At 54.2% G+C, this 13,537-nt stretch overlaps 1 protein-coding gene and 1 non-coding gene across 8 annotated transcripts in view; both read right to left on the reverse strand.

Annotated features, from left to right (window-relative positions):
* The window catches only part of CRTC1 (CREB regulated transcription coactivator 1), a 79,267-nt gene that overhangs the window by 26,579 nt on the left and 39,151 nt on the right, over nucleotides 1-13,537 (reverse strand). For 5 of the 7 annotated variants that reach the window (XM_072786666.1, XM_072786667.1, XM_072786665.1 and 2 more), the window contains exons 2-7: nucleotides 9,375-9,491; nucleotides 8,109-8,156; nucleotides 6,416-6,553; nucleotides 5,343-5,404; nucleotides 3,501-3,595; nucleotides 969-1,054 (exon numbers count right to left, since the gene is read on the reverse strand). In XM_072786666.1, the coding sequence (XP_072642767.1) occupies nucleotides 969-1,054; nucleotides 3,501-3,595; nucleotides 5,343-5,404; nucleotides 6,416-6,553; nucleotides 8,109-8,156; nucleotides 9,375-9,491 (546 nt within the window). The remainder of the gene's footprint in view (nucleotides 1-968; nucleotides 1,055-3,500; nucleotides 3,596-5,342; nucleotides 5,405-6,415; nucleotides 6,554-8,108; nucleotides 8,157-9,374; nucleotides 9,492-13,537) is intronic. The other 2 variants (XM_072786669.1, XM_072786664.1) reach the window with 1 other exon arrangement.
* Nucleotides 655-760, reverse strand: LOC140611520 (U6 spliceosomal RNA). Its single transcript, XR_012012671.1, has one exon. It is a non-coding gene; the product is annotated as a U6 spliceosomal RNA (small nuclear RNA).

Genomic DNA, 13,537 nt, shown 5'->3' on the forward strand with positions numbered 1-13,537 from the left:
TTTATTTATTTATTCATGAGAGACAGAAAGAGGCAGAGACATATGCAGAGGGAAAAGCAGGCTCCTCACAGGGAGCCCGATGCAGGACTCGATTCCGGAACCCCGGGATCAAACCTGGAGCCAAAGACAGATGCTCAACCACTGAGCCACTCAGGCATCCCAGATGAATGTAACTTTAAGGATGACTGTCAACATGTATAAACACTGACAATTACCCAATACTATGGGTTAGCAGAAAGATCAAAGGTTACGAATTAGGAGGTATAGGTTCTAAACCCTGAGTATCTTTATAGCCTTGGACAAACCACTTAAATCTCCAGAGCTTCAACTTTTTTTTAAGCTATAACTGACCTATAATATTGTATTAGTCTTCGGTTATTATGATTCAGTATTTGCATATATTGTGAAATGATCTCCATAGTAAGTCTAGTTAACAGCCAATACCACACATAAAAATATGGAGCAGGGATCCCTGGGTGGCGCAGCGGTTTGGCGCCTGCCTTTGGCCCGGGGCATGATCCTGGAGACCGGGGATCGAATCCCACGTCGGGCTCCTGGTGCATGGAGCCTGCTTCTCCCTCTGCCTGTGTCTCTGCCTCTCTCTCTCTCTCTGTGACTATCATAAATAAATAAAAATTTAAAAAAAAATTAAAAAAAAATATGGAGCATTTCATGAATTTGTGTGCGTGTCATTCTTGTGCAGTGGCCATGCTAAGTTCTATATCATTCCAATTTTAGTATATGTGCTGCCAAAGAAAACAAGTATTTTAACTTTTCATGGTTTCTGCCAGTGTAACAAGCCTGTCGTCCATGTTAAATAGGCTGATACAACCGGTCATCTGAGTAAGGTTCACACTTCAGGGAAGGCAAAACTCCCCTGATGTGCTATTTTGTCACTTTCGGCCAGGCTATGCTTGAATAAAAAGATCAAGAAGGAAAATTGTTTTTGAAAGTCCTTAGACTCTTACCTTCTTGGTGTCCCATGCTTGCTTAGAAAGATTCTTATCTGTCTCTGATGTGGTTTCCTCCATTCCTGGAACTGTTAATAGTAAGACTAGGGTGGGGTGGGGTGGGGGAGAGAAGGATAATCAGAACCTTTTTACTTTGAAGCTATGTTGCACCAAGCGAAGAGCTCCTTTGACATATACAATCACAATCCTGACACAAATGTAACTGCCCCAACAGTAACTTCTGGGGATTGCACTAAAGCACAAGAAAGAATTTGATTCAAAGCAAAACAAAAACACTTAAAATAAGTCAGTGGCTCTGTCAGTTGAGTGTCTGACTCTTGGTTTCAGTTCAAGTCATAATCTCAGGGTTGTGGGATTGAGCCCCAAGTTGGGCTCTGCATTCAGTGGGAAGTCTGCTTGGGATTCTCTCTCTCCCTGTCCCTCTGTCCCTGTCCCTGCTTAAGTGCATGCATACTCTGTCAAATAAATAAATCTAAAAAAAATAAATAAGTCAGAGACCCTGTGACTTAAAAAGAAATGAAAATATGGGGATCCCGGGGATCCCTGGGTGGCTCAGCGGTTTGGCGCCTGCCTTTGGCCCAGGGCGTGATCCTGGAGTCCTGGGATCGAGTCCTGTGTCGGGCTCTCGGCATGGAGCCTGCTTCTCCCTCCTCCTGTGTCTCTGCCTCTCTCTCTCTAGGTCTATCATAAATAAATAAATAAATCTTTAAAAAAAATGGGGATCCCTGGGTGGCTCAGTGGTTTAGCGCCTGCCTTCAGCCCAGGGCGTGGTCCTGGGGTCCTGGGATGGAGTCCCACATTGGGGTCTGTTTCTCCCTCTGCCTGTGTCTCAGTCTTTCTCTGTGTCTATCATGAATAAATAAATAAAATCTTAAAAAAAAAAAAAAAGAAATGAAAATAGGAGCCCTGGAGCTGAGAACATGTATCAATTCTGCTGCCCATGGGACCAACCCAGGCCTTGGAGGCCTTCAGGTTGCAGAGAACAGCAGAGAAATCCTCCTTCCCTCCTTGCCCCACCCACCACCTTGGAGTCACCTGCCTCCTAGCCCATGATGTTCAATGTCAGTGTGGGGCTGGTTGATCTATTCATTGTAGCAAATTAGTTGCAATGCCAGCCAGCCCCACAGGAGGAGAGGAGGGGAGGGAAGGTCTGAGGAACTAGACAGGCATCCTTTAAGGCCCTGGAACCAGCTATGCCTGAAGGCCCCTTTCTTTGGACCTTTTGGTTAAGGTGGGATTAAACATTTTCTTTATGAGACCCAGTTTCTTTCTGCCTCTTGGAGGTTTAGTCTTTTACTTGCAATAGAGCCATACTGAACACAGGCAGATGGGTCAACTCTTTTTTTTTTTAATTTACTCATAGAGACACACACAGAGAGAGAGGCAGAGACACAGGCAGAGGGAGAAGCGGGCTCCATGCAGGGAGCCCGACATGGGACTCGATCCCGGGTCTCCAGGATCATGCCCAGGGCCGTAGGCAGCGCTAAACCGCTGTGCCACTGCGGCTGCTCAACTCCTTCTTAAAACCTAGAGAGACCAACTGTAGCAGGTGGGAGGGAAGCCAGGCTAACCCTCCACCCTGTCACTGCTTGGGTCCCTCCTAAAGAAACAAGGGCAGTGACATGTCTCCCCTCTCCCCACCTCAAGGACAACTGGACTCTGAGCGGCCAAGGGCCCCTGGGTTGCAGCTCCCCTCCATGGTCACAGAGTCCCAAGGGATAATGACACTTGCCCTGGAAAGCCTATCTTGAAAGTCTCATTTTCTTGGGGAACCCACCAAGGAGACAGTATCCTCAGATCTGCTCCCAGTTTTGGAAAGAGGAGGGAAGAGGAAAGCACCAGGTGCCCTGTCCTCTTCACTCCTGGGGCATTTGGAATCAGCACTTTTATTATAGAGACAGTTCCTTCTATAATCTCACCTTCCCGTCCGATGAGCAGTGATCCCTGGAAGATGGCATGTGGACAGCCCTACCAATCTGCATGTGCAGAGCTCACTTAGAGAGGAGACTAAGCAAGAGGTGGGAAAGAACCAGCCCCATTTCCCCCCACAGTAGGCAGAAGGGGCCCAGGGTCTGTGAACAAGGAGGATTCTGAGCTGCAGAGCCAGAAAATGGTCCAGTGGGAAGTCATAGATTGAGCTGCACCTAAAGCTGAACATCTGGCTCTGGACTGCTTGGTCATGAGTTGATAAATGCCTCCTTTTTGCTTGGGCTTGCTGCCCCCTACAATGAAAGAACCAGGAAGGCCCACATACTATGTGGCCATGCCCTGAATTCATGAATGGAAGCCAACATGTATTTGCAGGAGCTGTTTTCTCTGCCTAGAAAACTCCTATGCGCTCTTCAAAACCCAACTCAGGCAGCATCGTCTCTGAAAATTTTCAAGCCACTCCCCTTGTCCCACAGTAGCACCCACTGACCCTGCCTTTGCAGATCTGTCCACTTATGAGCTTGTGACCTCTGGGAGCACAGGGACCACCCATTGGACTCGCTTGAACTGAGGAAACATGCCCATGTGCCCTGCCAATACCTCTTTTCTGGTGTGTGTCCTGGGACCCGCCTGTAAAGGGCTCTGGCTGGGTGGGTGTCATTGTGCTCTGGTGCAGGGCAGAGTCAGAATTGGTCCTGAGGAGAGAAGAGAGACAGTGAGCCTTGGCTCTAAAGGGGACAATGGAATTGTCCTGGCCCCACTCCATCCATGACATGCTGAACAGGACAGGGTGGGAATAGGGAGTTATATGTGTGAGCTGTTTTGCATAAAACACTAAGGACAGTGTTCTCAAAAGGGCCACAGGAGTGACCATGATTTTCATCTAAAAAGCCAGGTGAAGACAAAAAACTGCAGAAGAGATGTCTCTCTATTACTAACCAGACCTTCCCCACTCCCATACGGTCTGTGGGCTTCTCTGCTTTGGGAGAAAGGATGGTGCCTTCTTGCTGAAACTCTCTGGAGAGGGGACCCCATGGTCCCACGGTGGCCCAGCCTTGGGAGTACAAGTCCCAGCCCACTGGGTCCCCTTTTGGTGACAAACACCAGTGGGCAACCCTGCCCCCTGCCCCAGGATGCTCAGTTGCAAACCGGGTGTAATGAGAAGGGGAGGCAGTGATATGAGGCTCAGAGTACTACCCAGAAAGAATGCAGTCCCTGGGAAGGGGTGTGGCAGGAGGGCTGCCAAGAGCTCTGCCTTCTGCATCAGGAATAGAGTAATTCAATGTACTCCCAGCTGCAGGTGCCTGGAGAGAAGATCCCCAGAAGAGCTCCTCAGGTCCCCAGGGAATTGTGGGCACCCGAGGGGAGCTGGGCAGATGAACAAAGGGCAAGTCCAGCCACGTGACTGGCAATTTGGGCATGAAATAAGAGCAGTATGAATCCAAAAGGGACATCCCAGCCACTGAAAGTGACATGGAAGAAAGTTCGAGAAGAGCAGGTTACAAAGGGTTGGGCCAGCTGACTCTCTGACCCTGGGGCCAGATAAGCAGTGAGAAGCTGATCCGGATCCTAGACCCCCACCAGCTGTGTGTCCCTGAACAAGTATTCTGACCCGTCTGTGTTCACTTTCCTTCTATCTAAAATGTGGAGAATAAAAGTACCTACTCCACAAAGCTCTGTGCATTTTATATCAGTTAATGAATATGATGGCTGAAATAGGGCCTGATATATAATACATGTATGGTAGGAATTTAATTAATTATTAAATTATACATTACATATGATAGTTCATATATATATGTATATATATACACATATATGCATTTTTTAAACAACTTACTTTTGATCTTTGGTGAAATCACCTATATTTTTTTCACGTGTGGTAAAATATATGTAACATAAAAATTATCATTTTAACAATTTTTAAGTATACACTTCTGGTGTAAGTAAATAGCAGGATGGTGTGCAACCATCCTATTTACTATAGGTATTAACTATGTTGTTATTCTAGATCTTTGTAGAAAATGGTATTATCAATTTTTCCCCCCTTCTAGGTAAACTTATATGTATTCCTAATCTTCTGGTAATAAATGTATAATACTTTTATAATCACATTTTCAATGACTGTTCAGCAATGTGGGAAACTACTCATAATATAATAATACATGAAAAAAGACAAGTTACAATACTGAATATCCAACCTAATCCCAACTCTGTCTATAAAAGAAAAAAAAAGTCATGGAAGAAAAAAAATAAAAATCCCTGAAAGACTCCAAAGCTATGACCTTGGTGTTAGAGGGACAGAGTTGATTTCTAGAAACTTCTGGATACTTCTTAGTTTTGTCATTTTAAAGTGACTGTATATTGGTTTTCCAAGCACAAGCATGATGTAAGTTTGTTTTTCTTTCCAAGAGGGCTGAGGGCCGGTTCTGGGTCACTGACCTTCTCCAGCTGGTGTCCGCGGGCGGCGAGAGGTACACGGTGCCGTACGGGCAGCTGTCCGCTTGAGTGTGAGTTAAGGGGACAGCACTGTTGGCTCAGGCCCCACCTCGAGCCCCAGGAACCTTGTGGCCAGGCTGCTGGGAGCCTGCAAACAGCTGGGGCCGCAGGGCGGGGGCCTTTCCTGCCTGGCTGCAAGCAGCCCCCGGGGTTCGGCCCTGTCCACCTAGCACTCAGCACTCACCCCCTGCAAGCACACGTGCGGGATGCACCCCTTCCAAGAGGGGCCTCACCTGTGAAATTGGGGCCCATGGGGGGCAGTGGGGAGTCTAGTTCAGCTGACCTGGGTCTTGACTTTTAATTCTAGGCTGACAGGGCAGCTCCCCAGGCCCGAGGGCTCTGTCTGGGGCCCAGCTGGTTGGGCTGCCCCAGCCACATAAATGAGGACTGGGAAGTAACAGGCTTCTCTGTTCTAGAATGCTTAGAGTGGCAGGGGGGTCCAGAGAGCAGCCACTTAGACTCATCTTGATGGAGGAGCCTGGCTGGCCAAGTACCAAGGGGCAGCCAAGTCTTGGGACTTGGGGGTGGGGGAGAAAGTCCCGACAATCTCTGCTTGGCCAAGGTGCAGAGGAGAGTTCTTCGTCTTCAGATGGAGCCTCCCTTGGATCTGTCTGGGTCTGGCTCAGACCCCCCACCCCAGCCCTGCTGCCTGGGCTCGGCTACCCTCCACATGGCCCAGACATGTGAACACGCTTCTCACAGCCTTTCTGGGTTCCACTGCCCAGCCAGGCTGCAGACACAGTGTGGTCTGACCTGACCCTCCCCAACCCTCATGGCATGCTGCGCGCTCCAACAACCTTGCTTCCTGTGTCCCCCTGTCCTAGTCAAAGGCCTCCAGCTAGCCACCCTGCCTCCTCCCGAGTGGCCCTCAACTGCGCCCTCTCCTGGTGCTGCCTGGGAATCCTGGGGGGCTGGAGCAGCCCTCATTCCAGCTCCAGGGCTGGAGGCTCAGTCAGTGAGACTCCAGGTCCTGCAGTCACCAACAGTCCCACCCCCGTCCTCTGGGTAAAAGATATCTGCCGTCCATGTTTGTCCACTGACAAGGGCCGGCGATGTGGGGAGCCAAGCCGGCCACGCTCTCGGTATACTCTGTCCACCAGCCCGTGGTGCCGGGTGGTTCGGCTGGTGTCCAGGCCTGAGGACTGGAAGGGTGTCTGGGCGAGGAGGGGGAGGGGAGGAGACCAGAAAAGAGAGAGAAACCCAAACAGTTATCAGCTGTGATCTGAGATCCAACCCAGGTCTGCCCCCAGGATCTGACCTCAGGGCCCCCCACTCTTGAAACACCCTTTGTCACCACTCTGCAGCCTGGACAGGCTTCCTCCTGCAGCCAGGGCCCCCAGCCTTTGAGCACTGCCGGGGTAGGGGAGAGCTGGGAATCCTGGGTGCTGGGTGGCAGGCGTGCAGTGCAGCTGGCATGCACGGGCCAGGCAGAGCAGCACAAGCTCGGGGCCCAGTGCCGGCTGGGGTGCCAGGGGTGCAGACGGCCCAAGCGCCCCCCAGCCTTGCCAGGTGCAGACAGGCCTCCGCCTTCTCTCTCTGGGCCTGGCTGGCCTCCTCTTCCCACCTACGTCATCCCTGGAGGGGCCTGCCAAAAGACAGCCCCCAGGGCTTCCAGCCGAGGACGTCAAGGGGCCCACCTGGCCAAGTGCTGGATCCCCAGAGGCTCCTTATTGAGCCCTGGCTGGTCTTGATTTGAGATGAGCCCCCCACGCTCTCCCCCACCATCTCATCCCTTCACCACTGGAGCCAAGCATAAGCACTTTCCAGAGCCCTGGCCCACAGCTTGGCCGGAAGGGGCTTCCTTCCAGCACCTGGGGCTGGCACGAGGCCTCCGGCCAGCCCTTGCTCCCTCTGCTCCATGCCCCTGGGGCTCCTGGGAGCCTGCTCCCTGCCCATCCTGGTGCCATGGGGCCGCTTGCCATCTGACTAGGGCAAGACTGGCAACCTTAGCCAGCTCTGGAGGCAGCCGGTCCCCTCCAACCCCCACCATCTGGCCCTTGGGCCCTTCTGTCTTCTTTGGGCAGCCAGGCAAAAGCAATTTCCTTCCGGAAGACTGCCACTGGCTGGAATCACTGCTCTTCCCTACCCATCCAAACGCCTGGCCCAGTGTTCAGGGCTGACTGTTCTCCCTGGAGTCTGGGGCCCCCTGTCCCTCTCTGACACAGAAAGGGCCCTGCCGGCTTGGGTCTTTCTGCACTTTTGCCTTCAAAAAGGCCTTGGGCCTGGAGACTTCAGGGACTGAGGGAAGGTGGGAACCCTGCCATCCAGGCACAAACACCGGAGGCAGGGGCTGTCCATCTCCTCCCAGAGATGCCTAGAAGGCCGGAGGGGAAACTAAGGCAGCTGAAGCAGAGCCAGAGGCAGAGAGAAGCTCGGGCCCAGCCACAGCCCAGCTTACCAGGCTGCACCTAGGATCCACACACACACTTGTATGTGCATGTGTCACGAGAACGAACCATGCAGCATTGACGCCCATGCTCGGATCCCCTAGGCAGGGGTGGGGTGGGGGAGGTGGGGGAGCTCTCGGCGCAACCACACACATTCCCCCCCCCCCCCCCCCGTACAGGGCAGGGGGAGGTACGGAGCAGATCCACTTCCGTTTGGCAGACAGGACACTTCCCGCCAGGCCACTGGGGCGACCACGCAAGGATACCCAGCACCCACGCACGTGCCAGGGACGCCGAGGCCTCAGCCCAGGGGCTCATTTACCAGAGAGACAGGAGCCGCTGCCAGGGCCTCCCCCAGATATCCGCTGGGCTGAAAATGCAAAGAACCGAGACTTTGAGACACTCCTGCCTCGTCCGGCCCCCCAGCAGGATGCCCAACAGGCCCCAGTATACCCTTGGCCCAAGGGGGCTTTACGCCAGCCCTAGCCAGGGCCATGCTGGGGGAGGGGTGCCCAGAGAGATGCCCTCCTTGATGGAGAAGGGGATGGGGGAAACAGGAAGGGGAGAGGCAGGAGAAGGGGAGAAAACTCAAACTAGGAAGGGCCTTGACAAAGAGGTCAGGCTCTTGGAGCATATTCAGAATCAGCACAACAGCCCCACACGTCTGCTCCGGCAAGGAGGCCATCTGGGAAGGGTTATGCTCTGAAAAGCCCAAGGGATGTGGACCTGAGCCAGTCTAGGGAACCCCAGGCCAGTGTCCTGCTGCACCCCAGCAATGGTATGGGAGGAGTAGGAGCTGGGGAGTGACTCGAGTGGGTGGGGGGACTGAGCTCCACGAGGGACAGGCCTCGCTCCACCTGGCCTGTCAACACATGGACAGACGTGGCTGTTTCTGAGGCCCTGTCCCAGCAAAGGGGTGGGTGTGTGGCCGTCTGGTGGACCTGTCCCTACAGAGCCCACATAAGCTGGGGGTGGCCCCGGATCTCAGCTCCACTTCCAGGCTCATCTCACCCCTGCTTCCACTTGCAGACCAGGGTCAGGGCACAGCCTGGGATAAGAGGCCAGCCCTGCACCCACGCGGTGGGCCTTATCTCTCATTATTTATGATAAGGACGTACACGGCGGCTGTGTGGCCTGCGGGAGCCGTGTTGTGTGCGTCTCTGCCAAGAAACGTTTGCAGACAAGTGGGGTCAGGCCACAGGGCCTCCTTCTGAGAATTGCTGGGCTTGCGGATTAGTGAGGCAGGATGGAGCCAAGCCCCAGAGGCCCCGAGCGGTTCCTGATGCCGCACAGCCGGCCAACAGGTGTAGCGGCTGCCGAAACGCTCTTGGCCAGACCATAGCCTCGCTGCGGGCTCTGCTGACAGGGGAAAGGCAGGGGGGATCCAGGCAAGGCCTGACCAAGCCATCCCAGGGACAGGAAAAGAGTAGGTGGGGGCAGGGCGAGACAGGCTGCGACAATTATTTGGTGACTCCAGCTATCCGCAGCAGCTGACACACACGCTTGCTCGCTCTGTGTCCAGAGTGGGGCCCGGATATGATGTACACCAGGTGGGAGGCTGTGCAGGAGAGGGGGGATGTGGGCTCACCTGGAAGGGCAGATCCACGGTGCCACTCCCAATCTGGTTCACGTTGGGCAGGGACCCGCCATAGTACTGGCCACGGCTTGGGCCCAGCTGCAGGTACTGAGACTTCTGGAGCTGGAGCTGAAAGAGAAGCCAGCAGCTACAATGTGGGCCTGAAGCCCTCCAGAGTACATCATGAAGAACGCCACCTCAGGGGGACCAGGAAGGAACCAAGTGATGGGGTCAATGGCACCAATCCAGAGGGTGTGGGACCCTGTGACTCAGATACTCAAAGGAGCCAGGTGTCTCTCCACCCAAAACAGCAGAATCAGAAGCCCAATAGCATGCCCTGTGGGGAGCTGCCCCCTTGAACTCGGTGGGGGGAGGGGGCGCTGCTGGTTTACTTGCACTGTTTGTGAATGAGCAAGAGAGTATGGGGCAGACCTGGAGCCCAGAGCCTGTGGGGGAGGCCCCTCACCCACCCTGGGGAACCATTTCTTATCAGCCAAAGACTGCATTCCTGGGGCACGGGCCAGAGGCTGCAAACTGACGCCCGGACAGAGGAGAAATCGTCTTTCCAATGGCCTGAATCCGAAGGGCCGTTTCAGAAGCACAGTGCTGGTTTTCAAAGTGCAGGATGTGTGATCCCTCCGGCACCATACATGGGGCAAACGGACCTGCCAGACCCCGCCCGAGTTGTAAGGGGTCCTGCCCAAGCCCCCAGGCTCCTTCTGCCTGGCTTGCTGGCCCACTGGAGCTGGGCCCAGTGGAGAACCTTCATCTGGGATGGCCTCATGCCTGTGGAGGCCTCCACCCGTCACTCACATGGGGATCTGACCCATGGGGCCACACCTCTGAACCAGGAGCCCAGCTCCCTGACCAGCCACGGCTGCCTTGGGGTGAGGCTGGGACCTGGCCTCCTCCCCCTTGAATAGCTGATTCCACTTTCCTGGGAACAACAGCAGATGTCCCTGGCGTGGTCAGCGCCACTCGTGGCCCTCACAGCTGAAGGTCCACAACACCTGCCACACACCCCCGGGGAGGCAGGCGTCATGTCTGGGGGGTGGTGGCTGGGCACTCGGGAGGGTGGGTGTCTGTTCTGGCTCTGGCTGGGGCGGTTGCTAGGGTCCACACTGTGTACACAACAAGGCCGGCTCACGTTCCCTCACAAACAGCTCCTGGCAGCACTCTGTGAGCTGGCTGCCCGCACCGCCCCGCTCTCCCACGCCATCCCCTGCTTCCTCGGGGGCCTTGGATACTGGACAGGGAGGTGAGGCCCGGGAACTGGCCGCCCGCCCAGCAGAGCACCTCACCCAGGTACACAGCTGTTTCCTATAAGCTATAGTGGTGTCAGGAGGGAGACTGCCTTCCTTGTTTCATCCTTCACAAGTGGTTCCTGGGGTCTGCAGGGCCTGGCCCAAGGTCTGTCTCCGATGGCTGGAGATGCTCACTGTGAACATCCCACTGTGTTCCTTCCACCCCACAGTCATTCAAGATGGAATAGGCCAGCCCCTGGCCAGGGGAAGGGGGAGACCAAGCAGCTTGGGGCCCCCACCACTGCCTGAGCACAAGTCACCTTAGACCCAAGACATCCAAGTGCTTCCTTGTGTTTGAGCCTTGTGGCAGAAGCCAGCATTGCATCCAACTCTCAAGGACCACGTGGCCCCCTTTTTGGCCTCGGTTTCCCCCTCCTATTTGTCCAGGAGTGTATGGGAATGCCTGGCATGTGAAATAGGAAGTACTTACACCACATGCATTTTTGTCACAGGCTGAACTGCCAGCTCAGGGAGCCCCAGCATCCCATCCAAGCACCCCACAAAACCACCATGTTCCAGTACAGAAAGAGCCTGGTGTTGGGGACAATCTACAGGACTGGGAAGTGACAGGATGCTCATGCTCACATGCTATTGCGACACCAGTCCTCCCGGGCCCTGCCTCTGTGTGCACCCTTCTCTCTAGCAATGGCCTCCTACCCACCTCCACACTTTACCACGGGACTGTCAGGTTTGAGAGTACAGCTTCTGGTTTTGGAGTGGAAGGTGTGCGGGGCCCTGTACTACTTCTGGGGGACCCTGTGCCTGTCCCTGGTTACATATTAGCTGCACAGGAAAGTGTCCACCTGACCTAGAGAAGTCTGGCCTTTGTCCCCCAGCTCCTGAGGTGGAAGCCCTCTGAACATCCTGCCTAACAAGATGATCTTTGTTTGCCTGGGGCCTGGGGTGGTCTATGCCAACAGTGTGATTTAGGGCAGGAGACTTGGGTCATGTGGAATCAGCTCGCCCTCTACTGGGGCTAGAGACGGAGGTCACCCATGTGGTAATCAGCCAGCTCCATGTGGGTGAGCCCCAGTAAAAACTATGGACACCAAGGTTCAGGGAGCATCTCCATATGGTAGTACACCCTGCATATTGTCACACACTTGTCACATATTGGTGCTACAAGTGAAAGCTGTCCACACGACTCCACAGAGAGGGGACAACTGGAAGTTCCATGCCTGGAACTCTGCTGGGTGCCACCCCAGACACCTTTTCTCTTTGCTGATTATCATCTGTGTCCTTTTGCTTGTAGTAAACAGTAACTGGAAGTGTAATGGCTTCCAGGGAGTCCTGTGTGCCTCAAGTGAACTGCTGATCTGAGCATGGTCTTGGGGTCCCCCTAACTTTGCAGGAGCTAACTGCTCCCAGGCCTGGCCAGGAACCCCCAGGGTACTGAAGTGAGAAGATACCAGCCTGGGGCCCCCTGCCCAAGGACCTGTCGCTTCAGAGGCCCCACGGGAAGGAAGGACAGCAGAGTGACACCACCAGGCAAGACCTGATAAGCTGCTGAATGTTGAAGTGTGAGCCTCTTCCTATTGCCAAGCCACAGCCCCACCTGCATCCTTCTACCCAGGAGTCCTCACTGTGCAGCCCCCCCCCAATGGCACCTGCCCTAATCTTGCCAAAGGGCTCTGTAAACCCAGCATCCAAGCCAGAGCCTATGGTTTAGCAGCACCTGCTCACAGAATACATGTCCGAACATGTGAGTGAGTGAGTGAGTAGTGAGTGAGTGAGTAGTGAGTGAGTGAATGCCACTGTTCCTGTTCTCAAGGGCTGACTTTCCCAAACCAGGTGACAGGCCCATTTAGAGGCCAACACAGCTCCCAACACTTACAGGCTCGAGGTCAAAGTAGGGTTTGGATGCCTCTGCCTCTCCCCACCCCATCCTCATGGCTGTTGGAAAGGGCAGTGAGACCCAGACAAGGCCATCATGTCCTGGAGGACATGTGCTAGAATAGGAGACCCACATCTCCCAGGGCTCCCCCTTGCTCCCCTTGGCCTGTGGTTAAATAGCCTGGGGTGAGTCCAGTCTCCCCAACTATGAGTGGACCCCACTCCAGATTCAGAGGGCCTGGACTGAGGGTGGGTGAGCACCCCCATTACCCATGCTTTTGCCATTACTTCCTTGCCTTCTGCTCTCCCCACTCCTTTGCCTCAAAGCACCCTGAGTCTGTGTGCCCCCAGGTCCTGGGCCTCTAACAGCCCCATGCCCATCCCACAGGCCTCCCTGACACTCTACCCAAGAAGCAGCACCTTCAAATCACTATCACATCAGTCTCTAGCTTGGTTTATGTTACTTTAAATAAAATTTTCAATGCAGAAGCTGTAGATTTACAGAAAAACTGATGATACACTGTTCCCTTACAGCCCTTACCCAGCTTCCCCTAAAGCCACCCTCCTGCCTTCCAGGGGCAAAATTAGGAAAGTGGCAGTTGGTGCAGCACGCCTGGCTAACCCAGACCTACTTGTGTGAAGCCTTAAGTGTGTCCCATCAGGTTTGCTGTACTAGAAACACCTTTGTTCCATGACCCTGTCCACCATTCACATCCAGTCCCCACCAGATGGTGGGGACCCAAGACTCAAGGTCTGCTGGTCACACTGTGTCCACTGCCAGGACTATGTGCGGTCACGTTGGACCCCCAGTAAGTAGTATCACGTGTCTGCCTTACCTCCTACCAGCCGGCTGCGGCCTCAGATCTTTCCAGAACAATATTCCCTTCCATGCTTCTTTCTCTCAGGTTTAAACTGACTGAACAAGCAGCGGCAGGCCTGAGGGGTCAGAGATACCTCAAGGCGGAGGCCACCCAAGATAGACAGCCAAGAAGTGTAGCACAGACCCTGGCCACCCTGTGCTCAATGTCTCCCCACCCC

Source organism: Canis lupus, chromosome 19 (assembly GCF_048164855.1).
Source record: "Canis lupus baileyi chromosome 19, mCanLup2.hap1, whole genome shotgun sequence".
In the NCBI taxonomy this organism is placed as follows: domain Eukaryota; kingdom Metazoa; phylum Chordata; class Mammalia; order Carnivora; family Canidae; genus Canis; species Canis lupus.